The following is a 14433-nucleotide window of genomic DNA, read 5'->3' as shown; positions in this document are numbered from 1 at the left end:
TCCATGCGTGCAGGCAGACCATACGGCATCAATTTGGCTCCGATTTCAAATCGGATTTCGATTGTAGTCTTGCCTCGGATTAAAAAAAAAAAACCACCTTAGAGGCCATTTTTCCCCGCAGAGCAGGGGTTGGCCTTTTTTGGGCACCATGGTCCCCTTCTTGAAGCAATGTTTTACAGCTGGATGCCCTTCCTGCCGCCATCCCTGTTAGTCGCCTCTTGTGACACACAGGGAATTACCAGTGAACTGGTACTCAATTTGCCGACCTCGGAAGGATGACAGGCTGAGTCAACCCCCCTGGTGTTAATTCAGCGATTGACCGGGATTCGAACCCAGGATCCTAGGATCTCAAGCCAGCACCCGAACCGCTAAGCCAACACCAGGCTAGTCTTGCCTCGGATGAGTTGACAAAATACCACAACAAATGTGGGGATGTGTGTGTGTGTGGGGATGTGTGTGTGTGTGTGTGTGGGGATGTGTGTGTGTGTGTGGGGATGTGTGTGTGTGTGTGTGGGGATGTGTGTGTGTGTGTGGGGATGTGTGTGTGTGTGTGGGGATGTGTGTGTGTGTGTGGGGATGTGTGTGTGTGGGGATGTGTGTGTGTGTGGGGGGATGTGTGTGTGTGTGTGTGTGTGTGTGTGTGTGTGTGTGTGTGTGTGTGGGGATGTGTGTGTGTGTGTGGGGATGTGTGTGTGTGTGTGGGGATGTGTGTGTGTGTGTGGGGATGTGTATGTGTGTGTGTGGGGATGTGTGTGTGTGTGTGGGGATGTGTATGTGTGTGTGTGGGGATGTGTGTGTGTGTGTGGGGATGTGTGTGTGTGTGTGGGGATGTGTGTGTGTGTGGGGATATGTGTGTGTGTGTGGGGATGTGTGTGTGTGTGTGGGGATGTGTATTGGGGTGTGGGGGGGGGGGGGGGGATGTCCGTTTGTGTGTGTGTGTGTGTGTGTGTGTCGGGGTTGTATCCAAGGGGGTTGTGGCAAAGCATGTCCAATGAAAGTGGGGTTGTATCAAAAGTGGGGTTGTATGAAAGCGGGAAGGCGGAATAAACCGTTCATCACTGCCAGCAGTTATAAAGTGGCAGTTCTAGTGATTTTTTTTCTTTTCTTTTGTTGTGTACAAGATCGAGGCTCGTCTAACCTAACAGCTACCATTAATCACATAAAAACAAACTGACACAAAAAACATATGATCAAGGGAGCGGGAGACAAGATGGGGAGAGAGAGGGAAGCCCACAAGTATAGTGCATTCAGAAAGTATTCAGACCCCTTCACTTTTTTCACGTTTTGTTATGTTGCAGCCTTATGCTGAAATCGTTTAAATTCATTTTTTCCCTCATCAATCTACACTCAATACCCCATAATGACAAAGAGAAAATAGGATTTTAGAAAGTTTTGCAAATTTATTAAAAAGAAAAAACTGAAATATCACATTGACATAAATATTGTTACGGGGTCCTCCCCTATCCTCTGGTCTCGGTAAACCTCCGAACCCCGAGGAAGTCCCCGGCAGAAAGATGTGTTGTCCTTGGTTGAAAACAAGCCAATCAATAACGAGTCCACACCAAGGGTTACGAACAAACCACAATATATTATAAATCCCACACAGGAATCACGACCCCAATTAGTACAGCACTTCAACATATAATACCTATCTACACGTGGCACCACCTTATCGAGTCCCTTAACCCCCAAACTCACGGCCCTTTCCCCAATGTCTCTGTACTCCTCCCAGGTGACGTCGATTCGCTCCAGCGATCGTGGAATCAATTTCCGATTCCAATCAGTGGAGGCGTAGACGATCGAACCAACCCGCAGGTCACGTGGTCCAATCCCCAGCACGATAGCGGTAGAATGGGAAACTCCCAAAGCCGATTTCTGGTACGTACACGGTTGCGGTTCAATCCGCGAGCCTCCTCAATAACCCTCCAAAAGCCACTGTCTTGTACAGCCGTCCCCGGCAAGCCACCGGACAATAACGCCCGGCCGATGCGACACAAGAACCTGGTCACTGCCGGTTGTGCGCGTGGCGAAGATGGCGGACGGCTTTCTCTCGCACCTGGGTTTGGAGGTAAGGATACTCGGCAACCTCAGTGAGGATACCCGACTACGCAGGCTCCGCAGCAATCCGGCGATCTCCTATCGCGCGGACTTCTTTTCAAGGAGGCAAAGTTCCCTTGTCCTGTACGTTTGACCACTCGGTCCGGAGCTGCAAGCAGAAACGTCTGCTTATGATCTTCCGCCGCTTCTTCTCTCCCCCCTCCTTATCTCTTCCGGGTCACGATCCGATTTCCGGCCACATTTTACCAGGAGCGCTTTTAACCCTTTTAACCACAATAAGCATCATCTAGAATCAACCATGATAACAAGAACCACCATAATTAGGGCCGGTAACCGTAACAGTATTCATACCCTTTGCTATGACACTTGAAATTTAGCTCAGGTGCCTCCCATTTCTCTTGATCATCTTTGAGATGTTTCTACACCTTGATTGGAGTCCACCTGTGGTAAATTCAATTGATTGGACATGATTTGGAAAGGCACACACCTGTCTATATAAGGTCTCACAGCTGACAATGCATATCAGAGCAAAAACCAAGCCATGAGGTCAAAGGAACTGCCTGCAGAGCTCATAAACAGGATTGTGTCGAGGCACAGATCTGGGGAAGCCTACAAAAAAATCTCTGCTGCATTGAAGTTTCCCAAGAGCACACTGGCCTCCATAAATCTTAAATGGAAGAAGTTTGGAACAACCAGGACTCTTCCTAGAGCTGGTTGCCCGGCCAAACTGAGCAATCAGGGGAGAAGGTGTACAAAGTGATATGCTGAGAAGATAATGTAGAGTGTGGATATAAGCCTTTTAAAAGTCATACCTTTTATTCACGAGCGCTTTCTGAACTACCAAGACTTAAAAAGATGCCACAATATATTGCTGAAGTACCACATTGGGAGATCACTAAATCGCCAAACTGTGCTTCTTCATCTTCTTCCTCGGGTAAAAACAATGTTAAACTGTTGCCCAGCCTAACACAATAATGGCTGAAGCGATTAAAGTGATTCAATGTGAATTTGTTTGCTGTATGAACATAAACTTACGTCATCAATGCATCTTCCACAAAAACACACACCACACCACACAAAATACACCAGTACACATACAGGTCCTGGTGAGGGTCTGCAATTTGATTGTTCTTTCTAGTTGTCATTTTATTTTAAGATGACAAGTACATTGTTTTGATAATCAGCAAATCCAGGTTGTGCTGACTGTGTATACTTTTCTTACAAGTGTGGTTTAAACAATTTCTGTGTGACTGCATTTAAGTTACACCTGTACTATAACCTGGGACCCTTTGAGTTGCCTTTGAGCCTTCAATTACAGCATTTTAAATGCGTTTCATTGGATCATCATAAAGAGAACATCCTGTGAGGTTTTTAAGCTTTTAATGTAGTATTTTACCAAGTCTGTGTTTTATTTTTCACTATGCTTCTGTAGAATCTGAGGGATGGAAGGAGAAGGTGGAACTACTGACACATCACAGTTGAGCATCACTGGGGATTACATCAGCGGTGGTCACTACGTACTGCAAGCCAGTGATGGTACGTTGTCTTTACCAAAATCTAAGCTGAGATTTGCAAGCTGTTATTTGCCCATGAATGACTTTTGTTTTCGAATTACTTGGCAAATTGTATGGTGGTGTGTCCATGGTGTGACGCTGCTCATGGGGCAGTGAGCTTGATGATCGCACATTTGTGGCTTTGCACAGCTTGATGGTGGGGGCAAGTAGATATGCCATGCATTATCAAAAAGTTGTGAACACAGTGGCACTAGATTATTATCCAAACTAAATTGAGATTCAAAAGTTTACATGTGTGCACTCTCTACTACAAAGATTTTGATGGGGGATTTAATCTTGTATCTGAGGTCATTAAGGATTGATACTAGTTACCTCTGCCATCGAAAGTGGACAGAGGTTATGTTTTCACCCCTGTTTGTCTGTCTGTCTGTTGTTTTTTTAATCTGTGTGCAGGATCTCTCAAAAGGTTATGGATGCATTGGGACGAAATTAGGTGGACTGGTTTGGTGTGTAACGAGGACGAATCAATTAGAATTTGATGAATATCTGTAATTTTTCACCATTGAGAGATGGGACCAAAACGATATGTAGCATGATATTTCAAAGAGTTATAGATGGATTATGACAAATCTTGGTGGATTATTTGGGTAGGTGACTGACAAGAACAAGCACATTAGATTTTGGTTCAGGTCCGGATGCAGATCCGGCCTATCGGTGGTATAGAAAGCGTAAACTCTTCAGCCTGGCGGAGGTATGCGTTATATTTTATTATCAAGAGGTATTATCAAGAGGCGTTATATTTTCTGATAGGACTATGAATGAAGTTTACGAAAAGTGTACAAGGCTTGAGCACAATTGTGGGCATTTTCACAAATTTCGCTCTTTCACGAGCCTCGATATTGTATACAAAAAAAAAAAAAAAAAAAAAAAAAAAAATTGAAGCAAAATAGTTTGTGCGCTTGATGTATTCACCAATAACAAACCTGCAAGGTGGAAATGAGCCCGTGTTGCTTTGCTTAACCCTGTCGATGGAATCCTGTCAACGCTCCTCAATTCCGGGTGAAGTGGCTTGCCAGAGAGAACCATACGAGCCGCGCATCATTTACACTTGACAATTGTGGTTTTTTCATAAAAGGGCACAAACAAATGCTTCAATTTTGAAGATCATATCTGGTGATTATGTAACATGCTTCAATTTTGAAGATCATATCTGGTGATTATGTAACATGAGTCGCCAAGCTTTGCAAAGACATTTATGCTGGCTTCATTTTTCTTCAAAATTTCCAGGGGATGTATTTTTCCTTTTTGTGCAAAAGATGGAGTGTAATCAAACCCAGAAAAAGCCTGTATGGCTAGAAGGGCAGAACATAGTTTTGCCATTAGGACCCAGACACTCAGCGAGGGCAGAAATATGGACATACCTCCGAGTATTGTTTGTGCCGAATCCCAGATCCATCCACATGTTTGAAGCAATGTTAATTATGTGAACTTCTTTTGCAACAAAATCTACATTGCCAATTTTTCTCATCATAGCTTTACAGGAGACCCTTCTCCAAAGCCGTTCTTTACTACACACATTAATTTATGTACGCTTTTGAATAAATGCAACGCTTATTTTCCGAACGTGTGTAAAATTGGATTATACACAGTTTTGAATGTGGTGCTGTAACCACGTAATGCGCAAAGGTGACATCTCCAGCCATGAGGCCAAGTGTCCATTGACGCAGCTGGTGGACTTGGGCTTGTGAAGACGAAGGTCGACGAGGGCAGAAGGCAAAGAAATAAGGAAGAGAGCGAAAGGACAGAGACAGAAGATGCAGGAAAGAATGAATAACACAGAACGAATGGTGTGGCGAGAAATGAATTGGACAAAGTACAGAGGAGAGTGAAAGGAAGAAATGCAAGTGAGCAAGCAAAGTGAAAGGAATGACGGAGAGAAGGCTGTGAGGAGAGAGAACGCTACGAGGAGAGAGAAGGCTGCAAGGAGAGAGAAGGCCGCGAGGAAAGAAGGCCGCGAGGAAAGAAGGTCTATTTTGGGGGATCAAACACCCCCTGTCCCCATGCTGCCACTTAATGAGCGCAAACTTTGATGCAGTCAATACACCTTTGTTTAGCATCAGATATGTAGCATGTGACCAAGTTTCATCGAAATTGTATGTTTGGTTCAAGCAATAATGACAGAAGTGTTTATGAACTCACTCACTCACTCACTCACTCACTCACTGACTGACGTACCTACGGACACTGCTCAATCGCATAAGCTTGCCAGACTGAAGTCCAGGTGAGCTGAAAATGCCACATGGGATTTCTAACTACACAATGGCAATGCATATCTATCAACACGGACTCCAAACAGTTAAACTAAACACTGTAACTATGAAGTAACTGCTTTAACTTTGTGAGGATCTCTTGGGGTCTCTTCGAAACCACAACAATATGCTGCCTATCATTTTATGTCCCCAGAGGTAGTGCATCTACCCTGGAAATAGCGTGTTTACCTCGGTGCTAGCTCGTCTAACCCGGAGCTATCTCGTCTAACCCGGACTTAGTTCTTCTAACCCAGTGTTTCCCAACTTTTTTCGCTATGTGGCCCAACTGGATTTTGACCTGACATGCCATGGCCCAATGGGGATCATAGCAATTTTTTTGAAACCAAAGAAATGTCAATAAGAACCACAACTTAATTCAATTTAGACTTTTAGAGTATTTAATGGAACAATATTTCTCATTTGAACAATTTCTTTGTGAAATGAATTAATGCGAGTGAAGTAAAGCAAATTTATTTGTGACAAAGGGTCTTGCGAGAATTTTTTAGAACAGAGCATCAAGAAAATCAATTGCAAAGCAAATTAACACTTCAGACTTCAAGGCTTTTCCATAAAAAACAAATATTTATTTTAAATTAAGAAATGAAACTCTATTAACACATTGCAACAATAACCAGGAAAATAAAAAATATTTGAAAACTCCTCTCCAGGGTGCTTTGTTTGTGGGCTGTAACACAAAACATTGCAGTGTCTGCCAATTGAAAAAAAACTCAAACCAGGTTAACCTAAAGCTACTTTAATGAGAGATGTTCTCCTGAATTTTCTGCACGAGTTTCCAAATCCTAGGTTCTGTTGTCGAAAGCGCACATCTCAGATCTGCCTCACATTCAAGGTGGTTCCGAGCCTTTGTCTTCAGCTGCACCAACGTTGAGAAGCCTGATTCACAAAGATAAGTTGTTGCAAAGGGCAGGAGTTTCCGAAGGCATTCCTTTGCAATGTTGAGGTAGCTTCCCATCATTTTTGGCCAAAACTCAGAGATAGAAGAAGCTTCAAAGACATCTCTGCATCCAGAATCATTTTGAAATTCAATCAGTTCATCTTGCAGGTCATCCTGGACGTCACTGTCTTTAACAAGAAAAGGATTCCTCATGAATGCCAGTCCTTCTCTCCCAATTTCTGCAAAGTACTGCAGAAATTCTTCTCGGAGACAGCTGAGGTGTGTCACAACATCCTTTGCAACGCCAAGATCCAACGGCTCATTAATAGTGACTTCTGAAAGAGATTCGAACATGGCAAAGTTCCCTTCCTCAGCCTTTCGTTTCCAGTTTTCAAGCTTCTGTATAAATGCACTGAGAGTGTCAATGAACTGAATGATCGTTGTTCCCTTTCCTTGCAGCTTTAGATTCAGTCTGTTCAGTTGATCAAAAATATCCACTAGGTATGCGAGGCGAAAGACCGACAGCTTTTCATGGAAGGAAGCTTCAAGTTTGTGCTTTTCTTGCATCTGTAGGAAACTCTGCATCTCTTCTCGGAGTTCAAACACTCGTGCCACAACATTTCCTTTTGATAACCAACGCACCTTGGTGTAGTAAAGCAGGTTATTATGCTCTGAATCAATTTCTGTGTACAATTGCTTGAACAGTCGGGAATTCAAAGCACTGCTTTTCACATAGTTCACAATTCTGATGACTTGTTCAAGAACATCCTGAAGATGAGATGGAAATGTTTTTGAAGCAAGAGCTTGCCGCTGAATCAGACAATGAACAGAAATGATGCCTGGCGATAGATTTCGAACAAGCGCTTGGAAGCCACTTTTTGCTCCGAGCATAGCTGGGGCGCCATCGGTGCACACTCCACAGAGATTGTGCCAGTTGAGTTCCTCATGGTCAAAGAACTCTGTTACTTTTTCCATCACATCCACAGCTGTGCTATTTCTTTCGAGAGAACGGCAGAATAAAAATTCTTCCTTGATGGAATCACCCTCCACATACCAAACGAAGGCAAGAAGCTGGGAACAGGATGAAACATCCGTGGATTCATCCAACTGAATTGAGGACAATCCAAATGCAGCGTCTTTGATTTCAGCAATCACCTGTTCTTTTATGTCACTAGACAAGTCAGCAATCCTCCTTTGAACCGTATTATTGACAGAGAAGTTTTGTTGAGCTTTTTTTCAGCTGCTTCTCCAAGCAGAATCCTAGCCATCTTCAGAGCACATGGCTCTCCGACTTATGATAGTCGGAGAGCGGAGAGTCGGAGAGAGTACTTACTTTTTCCACATGTGAAATTTGCATTTATGTTTATTTAAATTATACAATGGACTACAAAATGTAAATGTTTCATGATATTTGTTATATTATATCACCTTTATCTATCAATATTGTTGAAATGAAGATCAAATAGCTGTATGTTGAAATATGTTGAAAAAGTCAAAACTTTACAGGGGGTGTACTTACTTTTTCACATGACTGTACATCTAAAACTAAGGGAAACGGTGACAATTACTGCCAGTACCATAAACACAAGACTGTCAAATCTTCGACATTCTCTTTAAACCTACAAACAACACCACAACAATATACATTAAAAAATAAATGAAAAGATAACAATGACTACCCATTGTCAAATACTTCTCTACCTTAACCCTCCACACCAATAAAATTATCCTTTTTTCCAGGAAGAACTATTATTTTTATTATGTTTGATTAAATAATTTCTCATCTGTGCGAAACAGGTATATAATATATACCAACTGTTTGATTTTGTTAGGTGGTACTGTGTGTTCAGGGTCGGTGGGATTGCGGCCAGGATGGTTCCCATAAGAAATCGCTCTGTAAACTCCACTGATTTCGCCATATCAGAAAGTACCCTCAAACCTAATGGCCTCAGACATTACATTCAAAAACCCCTTAGACTATAAAGGAACTGCTGAAAAAAAAGTTTTGTTTCATTGCTACCTGTGATTAGCAGATGCACCACGATGGTTCCACTTTAAGAATGGTAACATATTAACTGCCTGTGCAGGTGATGCAGAGGGAAGCCTTGCCTCTGGAGACCATGATGATACCTGCGGACCAAAGGACCCATACCGAGAACAAGACATCTACCTACCCATAGCTAATGTGGCACGCATAATGAAGAACTCAATACCTCATACAGGAAAGGTGTGGACTGTGGAATTTTCCATAGATTACGAGCTGCAATTGTGACGCAAGCTGTAAAAAAAAACAAAAAAACGCTTGTGCTCTTTTTACTTTTCCCCGTGTGTTCTGTAACGCCACTCTTGTCAAAACTCTTATCAGTCTTCAATCACACAATTATTGGTTGGTGTTCTCCCTTCCTTTCACTTCCTCCAACACCACTTGCAGTCTCCCTGCGAAAAGGTTTGCACGTAGTCCTTGCCAATTCCACACACTCAACCATCCCTCGCTCACACTTGGACAGGATGCTGGACTCCGCATTGCTGAACTACGTTTACAGAAATGTGATCAGAGCAGCACTGAGGGCCATCTGATGTCCAAAAAAAAATCATACTTCCTGTCCATCCAGTCCACGCCCTCTCACTGTTTGTTCGTTCCTCCCTTCCCCATATCTCATGTCCCTCACTGGTACTCGTCGCTCTCCTCAAACATTGACTCTCTGCTCTCCTCTCACTCCTAATCTGTGGATACTTTAATTGCTGCCATGCCAGCTGGCTTGGTGTTGGTTCACGTACTTCAGTGCATGGCCGAGCAGCAGTCGTTCTGTGAATGGACTGGACTTACTCGATCCTTTCATTTCCAAATCTTCCCAAATGGCCACCATTCATTACTGGTACCTTGTCTAGTCGTAATTTTTCTCAGCCTTCTCCAACACATCCTCAGCTACTCCAAAGCTCTTCTGACCATGTGTTGTTAAAAGTGCACATCTCTTTGGTCGTTATTAGGGAACCCACAATGTGCAGACATGTATGGGAACTTGGTAAAGCTGATTGGTCTGGCCTAAAATCTGCTCCCTCCAATCATGACTGGTCCATCATGACATGAGCTCCTAACATTGATTGCTCTTCAAATTTCTTCGACGACAGACTAATTTATCATCTTTACAAGTTTGTCCCAAGTTCTTGAACTTTGGCTTCACTCAGAAAGGCTAAGGTCATAAACCCGGCCCTCCCTGAACACACCTTTTTCTACCTCCATAGAATGTTCCTTTCAGCATGTGGACTTCTCTGCTGCCATAGTGGATAGGTTTCTTAACCAGCTATTGTACAACCGGTCCGGATGACACAGGTGCTCTAATCCTCAGGAACTGTGTCCTCTCTCTTTCGCAGGTCTTCCTTGGATGAGCAAGAGCAAGTTCCTCCATCTGGGAAAGATGTAAGCATCACTTCTATCCATAAGAATGGTTCCGAAAAACCTATCTCCTCAACTAAAGACCTATCACCCTTCTCCCCATCATCAGCGATGTAATGGAGTACATTATTGCTCCCAACCTCTGGAACTATCTTGGCTCTAAATAACTAATCCTTGACAACGAGTTTGGCTTCTGATTGGGCCATTCCACCTTGGATATGGTACTACTTCTGACATAGCAGTATATTGATGGTCAGAACCACAAGCAAGAGGATAGGGCCATCTCCACAAGATAGCATCGGAGGACCATCATTATTCTTGATCAATATCGATGATCTCTCTGATTCTCTTCACCAACTTTACCATGTTGGCGATGATTCCAACTTCTGCAGAGCAATGTGCTACCCTTGTGAAAGACCGGCCACTGCTGAATCCCTTTCGTCAGATATGGACAACAGGAGCTGCTGGTCAGATACAGTCGTGGCCAAAAATATTGGCACCCTTGCCCTTTTTCAGATAACTTACAATTTTCTCCAAAAAATAAGTTGAAATTGACAAAAGTATTTGGTCTCCACAATTCTTTATTTCACTTAATATGACAGAACCTTTGTTTTGGATTCAGAACTTAATATATACTTTTAAATCAGAAAATATAAATAAATGGCATTGACACCCTAGATTTAATATTTGTTAGCATGGCCTTTGGACAAAATAACTGCAGTCAAGTGCTTCCTATAGCCATGAATGAGCTTCCTCCACCTCTCTACTGGCAGTTTGGCCCACTCTTATTGTGTAAACTGCTCCAGTTCTCCAAGAATTGAAGGGTGCCTTCTCCCAACTGCTGTTTTCAGATCTCCCCACAGGTGTTCAGTGGGATTTAGTTCTGGACTCATTGTTGGCCACTTCAGAACAGTCCAGCATTTTGTCGTGAACCATTCCTGGGTGCTTTTTGAAGTGTGTTTGGGGTCATTTTCCTGCTTCAATACCCATGACCTTTGACGGAGACCCAGATTTCTGACACTGGGTTGAAAATTGCACTCCATAATGCCTTGGTAATATCCTGATTTCATGATGCCATGCACCCAGTGCCAGAGGCAGCACAGCAACCCTGAAACATCACTGAACCTCCTCCATGTTTGACTGTTGGGAAGATGTTCTTTTCTTTGAAGGCTTCATTTTGTTTTCTGTAAACAGAGATGATGTGGTTTACCAAAAAACCTCTAATTTTTGGCTCAACTGTCCACAGGGCATTCTCCCAGAAGGATTTTGGCTTGTTCAGTCTAGGGTGTCAATAATTTTGTCGATGCCATTTTTTTATTTTCTGATTTAAAAGGATATATTAAGTTCTGAATCAAAAACAAAGGTTCTGTAATATTAACAGTGGATTAAAGAATTGTGGAGACCAAATACTTTTGTCAATTTCAACTTATTTTTAGAGAAAATTGTGAATTATTTGGTAAAAGTGTCAGAGTGCCTATATTTTTGGCCATGACTGTATCTTGGATAATTCCAATTGCATTGACCCATAGGCTAATGCCAGAGACCTGAAGCCTGAGGCCTACACATACTTTCACCTTCACAAGGCCCATGACACCTATCGGCTCCAACGTTTCGATATTTGATGGGTTTGTTTTCCATTGAATGGAAAATTTATAGGGAGGGCATGGCGATTGTGACTATAACACTTTAGAAGATGTCTTGGGCTTACCAAAATAGTGGACGTATGATTTTTTTTTCAGGTTACAATTATGTGTGGGGTCAGGCCAATGGGTATAGAGCGGACATGCATACATGCATACATGCATACATACATACATGCATACATACATACATACATACATACATACACACACATTTGCTCCATTATATATAAAATATATAATTAATGACTAGATTGCTACGTTTACACACATTTAAACTTTCCAAGCATAATTGTCAGCATCGTCAGTTTGTGTGGCATTCTGTAGTTTTTCGCTCTGTTGGACAGTTGTGTACAGCCAGCAGATGCTGAATGAAGTGTGAATTAGTTAATATTTTACTCAGTCTCAGCAGTAAAACCCCTGCCCCCCCATCTACTCACATCCATTGTTACTGACCTTTGGAAATGCAATAGTTATCTTGGTAATCATGTTTGGGGCGTTGATTTAAGGTCATGTATTGCAGATTGCAAAGGACGCCAAGGAGTGTGTGCAGGAGTGTGTCAGCGAGTTCATCAGCTTCATCACGTCTGAGGCGAGCGAACGCTGTCACCAAGAAAAGCGTAAAACCATTAATGGAGAGGACATCCTCTTCGCCATGTCCACTTTGGGCTTTGACAGTTATGTGGAACCTCTGAAGCTTTATCTGCAGAAATATCGTGAGGTGAGGACCACGTATGGCGAGTAGGGAATCAATCTTGAGCCGCTTGTGTTGTCGGAAAACTCAGACTCACTCTTTGTTCTTGTAGTCGATAAAAGGTGAGAAGACCATAAACAATTCTGGCGTCGCTGGTTCAGATGCAATTCCCGAAGAGCTAACGGACGATTCGTTCTGTACGTATACCTACTGTTGTTGTCGGCATGCTGCCTTTGTACAAACCCCTTAGCTCGAGAGACAAATCCTCACCCCAGTAAACTTCCCAATGATGATTATGTTGTGCACAATGCCTTTGTGCTTTCTGTGGTAGTTTCTAAAGTTGAATTTTTTTTTTTTTTAAATCAATGCCTGCACCAGGCTCCTCTTACATGTGGTTTCTCATTTTGCATTAATACCTTTAACCTAGCACCATTGTGGTGTGGTGAAATCACGGTACATTTTTACTGAGTGTCTTGTCCTGCTTGTGACATTTTCAGCTGGGCCCCTCGCTACCAACATCATCACAGCAGATGGGCAACAGAACGTTATGGTGTACACAACAGCCTACCAGCAGGTGAGGATCTGCATTGCACAATCAGTGGTGTGCTACCACATGCCTTGCTTGGCTCTCCGTCTGCCTCTGTCTGTCTCTCTCTGTCTGTCTCTGTCTCTGGCTGTCTCTCCCTGGCTGTCTCTCCCTGGCTGTCTCTGTCTCTGTCTCTGTCTCTGTTTCATTTTCTGAAAGCTTCTGGGTATTATGATTTTCGGTGCAACTTGTTTTTAATGTTCTGTTTGCCATTTTTCTTCTGTCCCATTTGGTTCCATCACAGATCGCTGGCGTCCAACAGCTGCAGTTCTCATGAAGGCAGTGATATTTCCTTGGCAGTTGCTTTGGTCCAGAAGCATGGCCCGCTCTGGAAGTGCTACATGATGCAATTGTCAAGGCGATCGCCGTGGCTGGAACATTTCTGGAATGGAAACGCGGCCCCGCTGGCCGTCGGGATAGCCTCGTGTTCACAAACCGCTCTTGGCAATTGTCATTTACCTGAGCATGTGGCAGATAAGTTTCCTGAATTTTGAATCAGTGAAATAGTTACATCTCAGTTGTCTGGATTAATAGCTTTTGTTTAAGTTTTTTATGCGTATGATTTATAAACTACGAACACTTTTTATTGTATTTGTAAGTCGTTGTATAATATCCATGTATGTGACAAATGTTTGTGCTGTGCTATTTGGCTTTTGCATTGGGCAGCAGTAAGTTCATTGGAACTACATTGGAATTTTATAATTGTTTTTTTTTTCCCTGTGATTGGGAACAACTTCTCGTATGACACTTTTATACACACGGAAGCCTATATCACGTATCGTATGAAGGTATGTTCCTTCCGTATTTCAGCTGTGAGTTTCGATGTCATATTGTGCAAGTACTGCTTTATCAGTCGTGGACATTTCGTATGCAGTTTGCTGTCAGTCTCCAATAAAGGTGAGGTTGTCTTGGTGTGTAAAATGGAAGTCATTGATTTATAAAGTCCATTGCTTTGGTGCTACTCACGGTTTCTGTCGTAACAGTGATATTGCAATGCAATAATATATAACATGCTGTAGTGTACCAGTCTTTATGACTGTGCTCACTGAAACACTTTTGCAAGAATAACTTGCTTCTCCACAAGAAGCAATAACTTGCTTCTCTTCAAAATAAAAGCATCAAAAATGCCAATTTTAATGAGATATCTGCGATTACAAAGAGTAAGCTTCTCCCGACCTCCACAATCCAATGATAGCCATGTTGTTGTTTTTTGGACCGCCATATGACCTTGACCATAAATATTTATGGATAGAGTGTGAATTAAGAAAACTAGCAACAGTACCCGCCCTACAGGCGGGGCTTCAATTGGGAGGCCCAAATGAAAAGGCAAAATATCAGAAATT

At 42.7% G+C, this 14433-nt stretch overlaps 1 protein-coding gene across 4 annotated transcripts in view; it reads left to right on the top strand.

Moving 5' to 3' along the window:
* Window positions 1-14011, top strand: part of NFYB (nuclear transcription factor Y subunit beta) — a 30948-nt gene extending 16937 nt beyond the window's left edge. For 2 of the 4 annotated variants that reach the window (XM_068131006.2, XM_068131007.2), the window contains exons 2-7: window positions 3491-3594; window positions 8864-9003; window positions 12334-12531; window positions 12617-12701; window positions 13002-13078; window positions 13335-14011. In XM_068131006.2, coding sequence (XP_067987107.1) covers window positions 3501-3594; window positions 8864-9003; window positions 12334-12531; window positions 12617-12701; window positions 13002-13078; window positions 13335-13367 — 627 coding nt within the window. In that variant the 5' untranslated portion in view covers window positions 3491-3500 and the 3' untranslated portion in view covers window positions 13368-14011. Of the gene's footprint in view, window positions 1-3490; window positions 3595-8863; window positions 9004-12333; window positions 12532-12616; window positions 12702-13001; window positions 13081-13324 lie in introns of all 4 variants that reach the window. The other 2 variants (XM_078787150.1, XM_078787151.1) reach the window with 1 other exon arrangement.
* Window positions 14012-14433: the final 422 nt, after the last annotated feature.

This window comes from Myxine glutinosa, chromosome 11 (genome assembly GCF_964187855.1).
Source record: "Myxine glutinosa chromosome 11, kmMyxGlut1.1, whole genome shotgun sequence".
NCBI lineage: Eukaryota > Metazoa > Chordata > Myxini > Myxiniformes > Myxinidae > Myxine > Myxine glutinosa.
The sequence above is the reverse complement of the archived record's forward strand: the minus strand, read 5'-3'. Positions and strand labels throughout refer to the sequence as shown.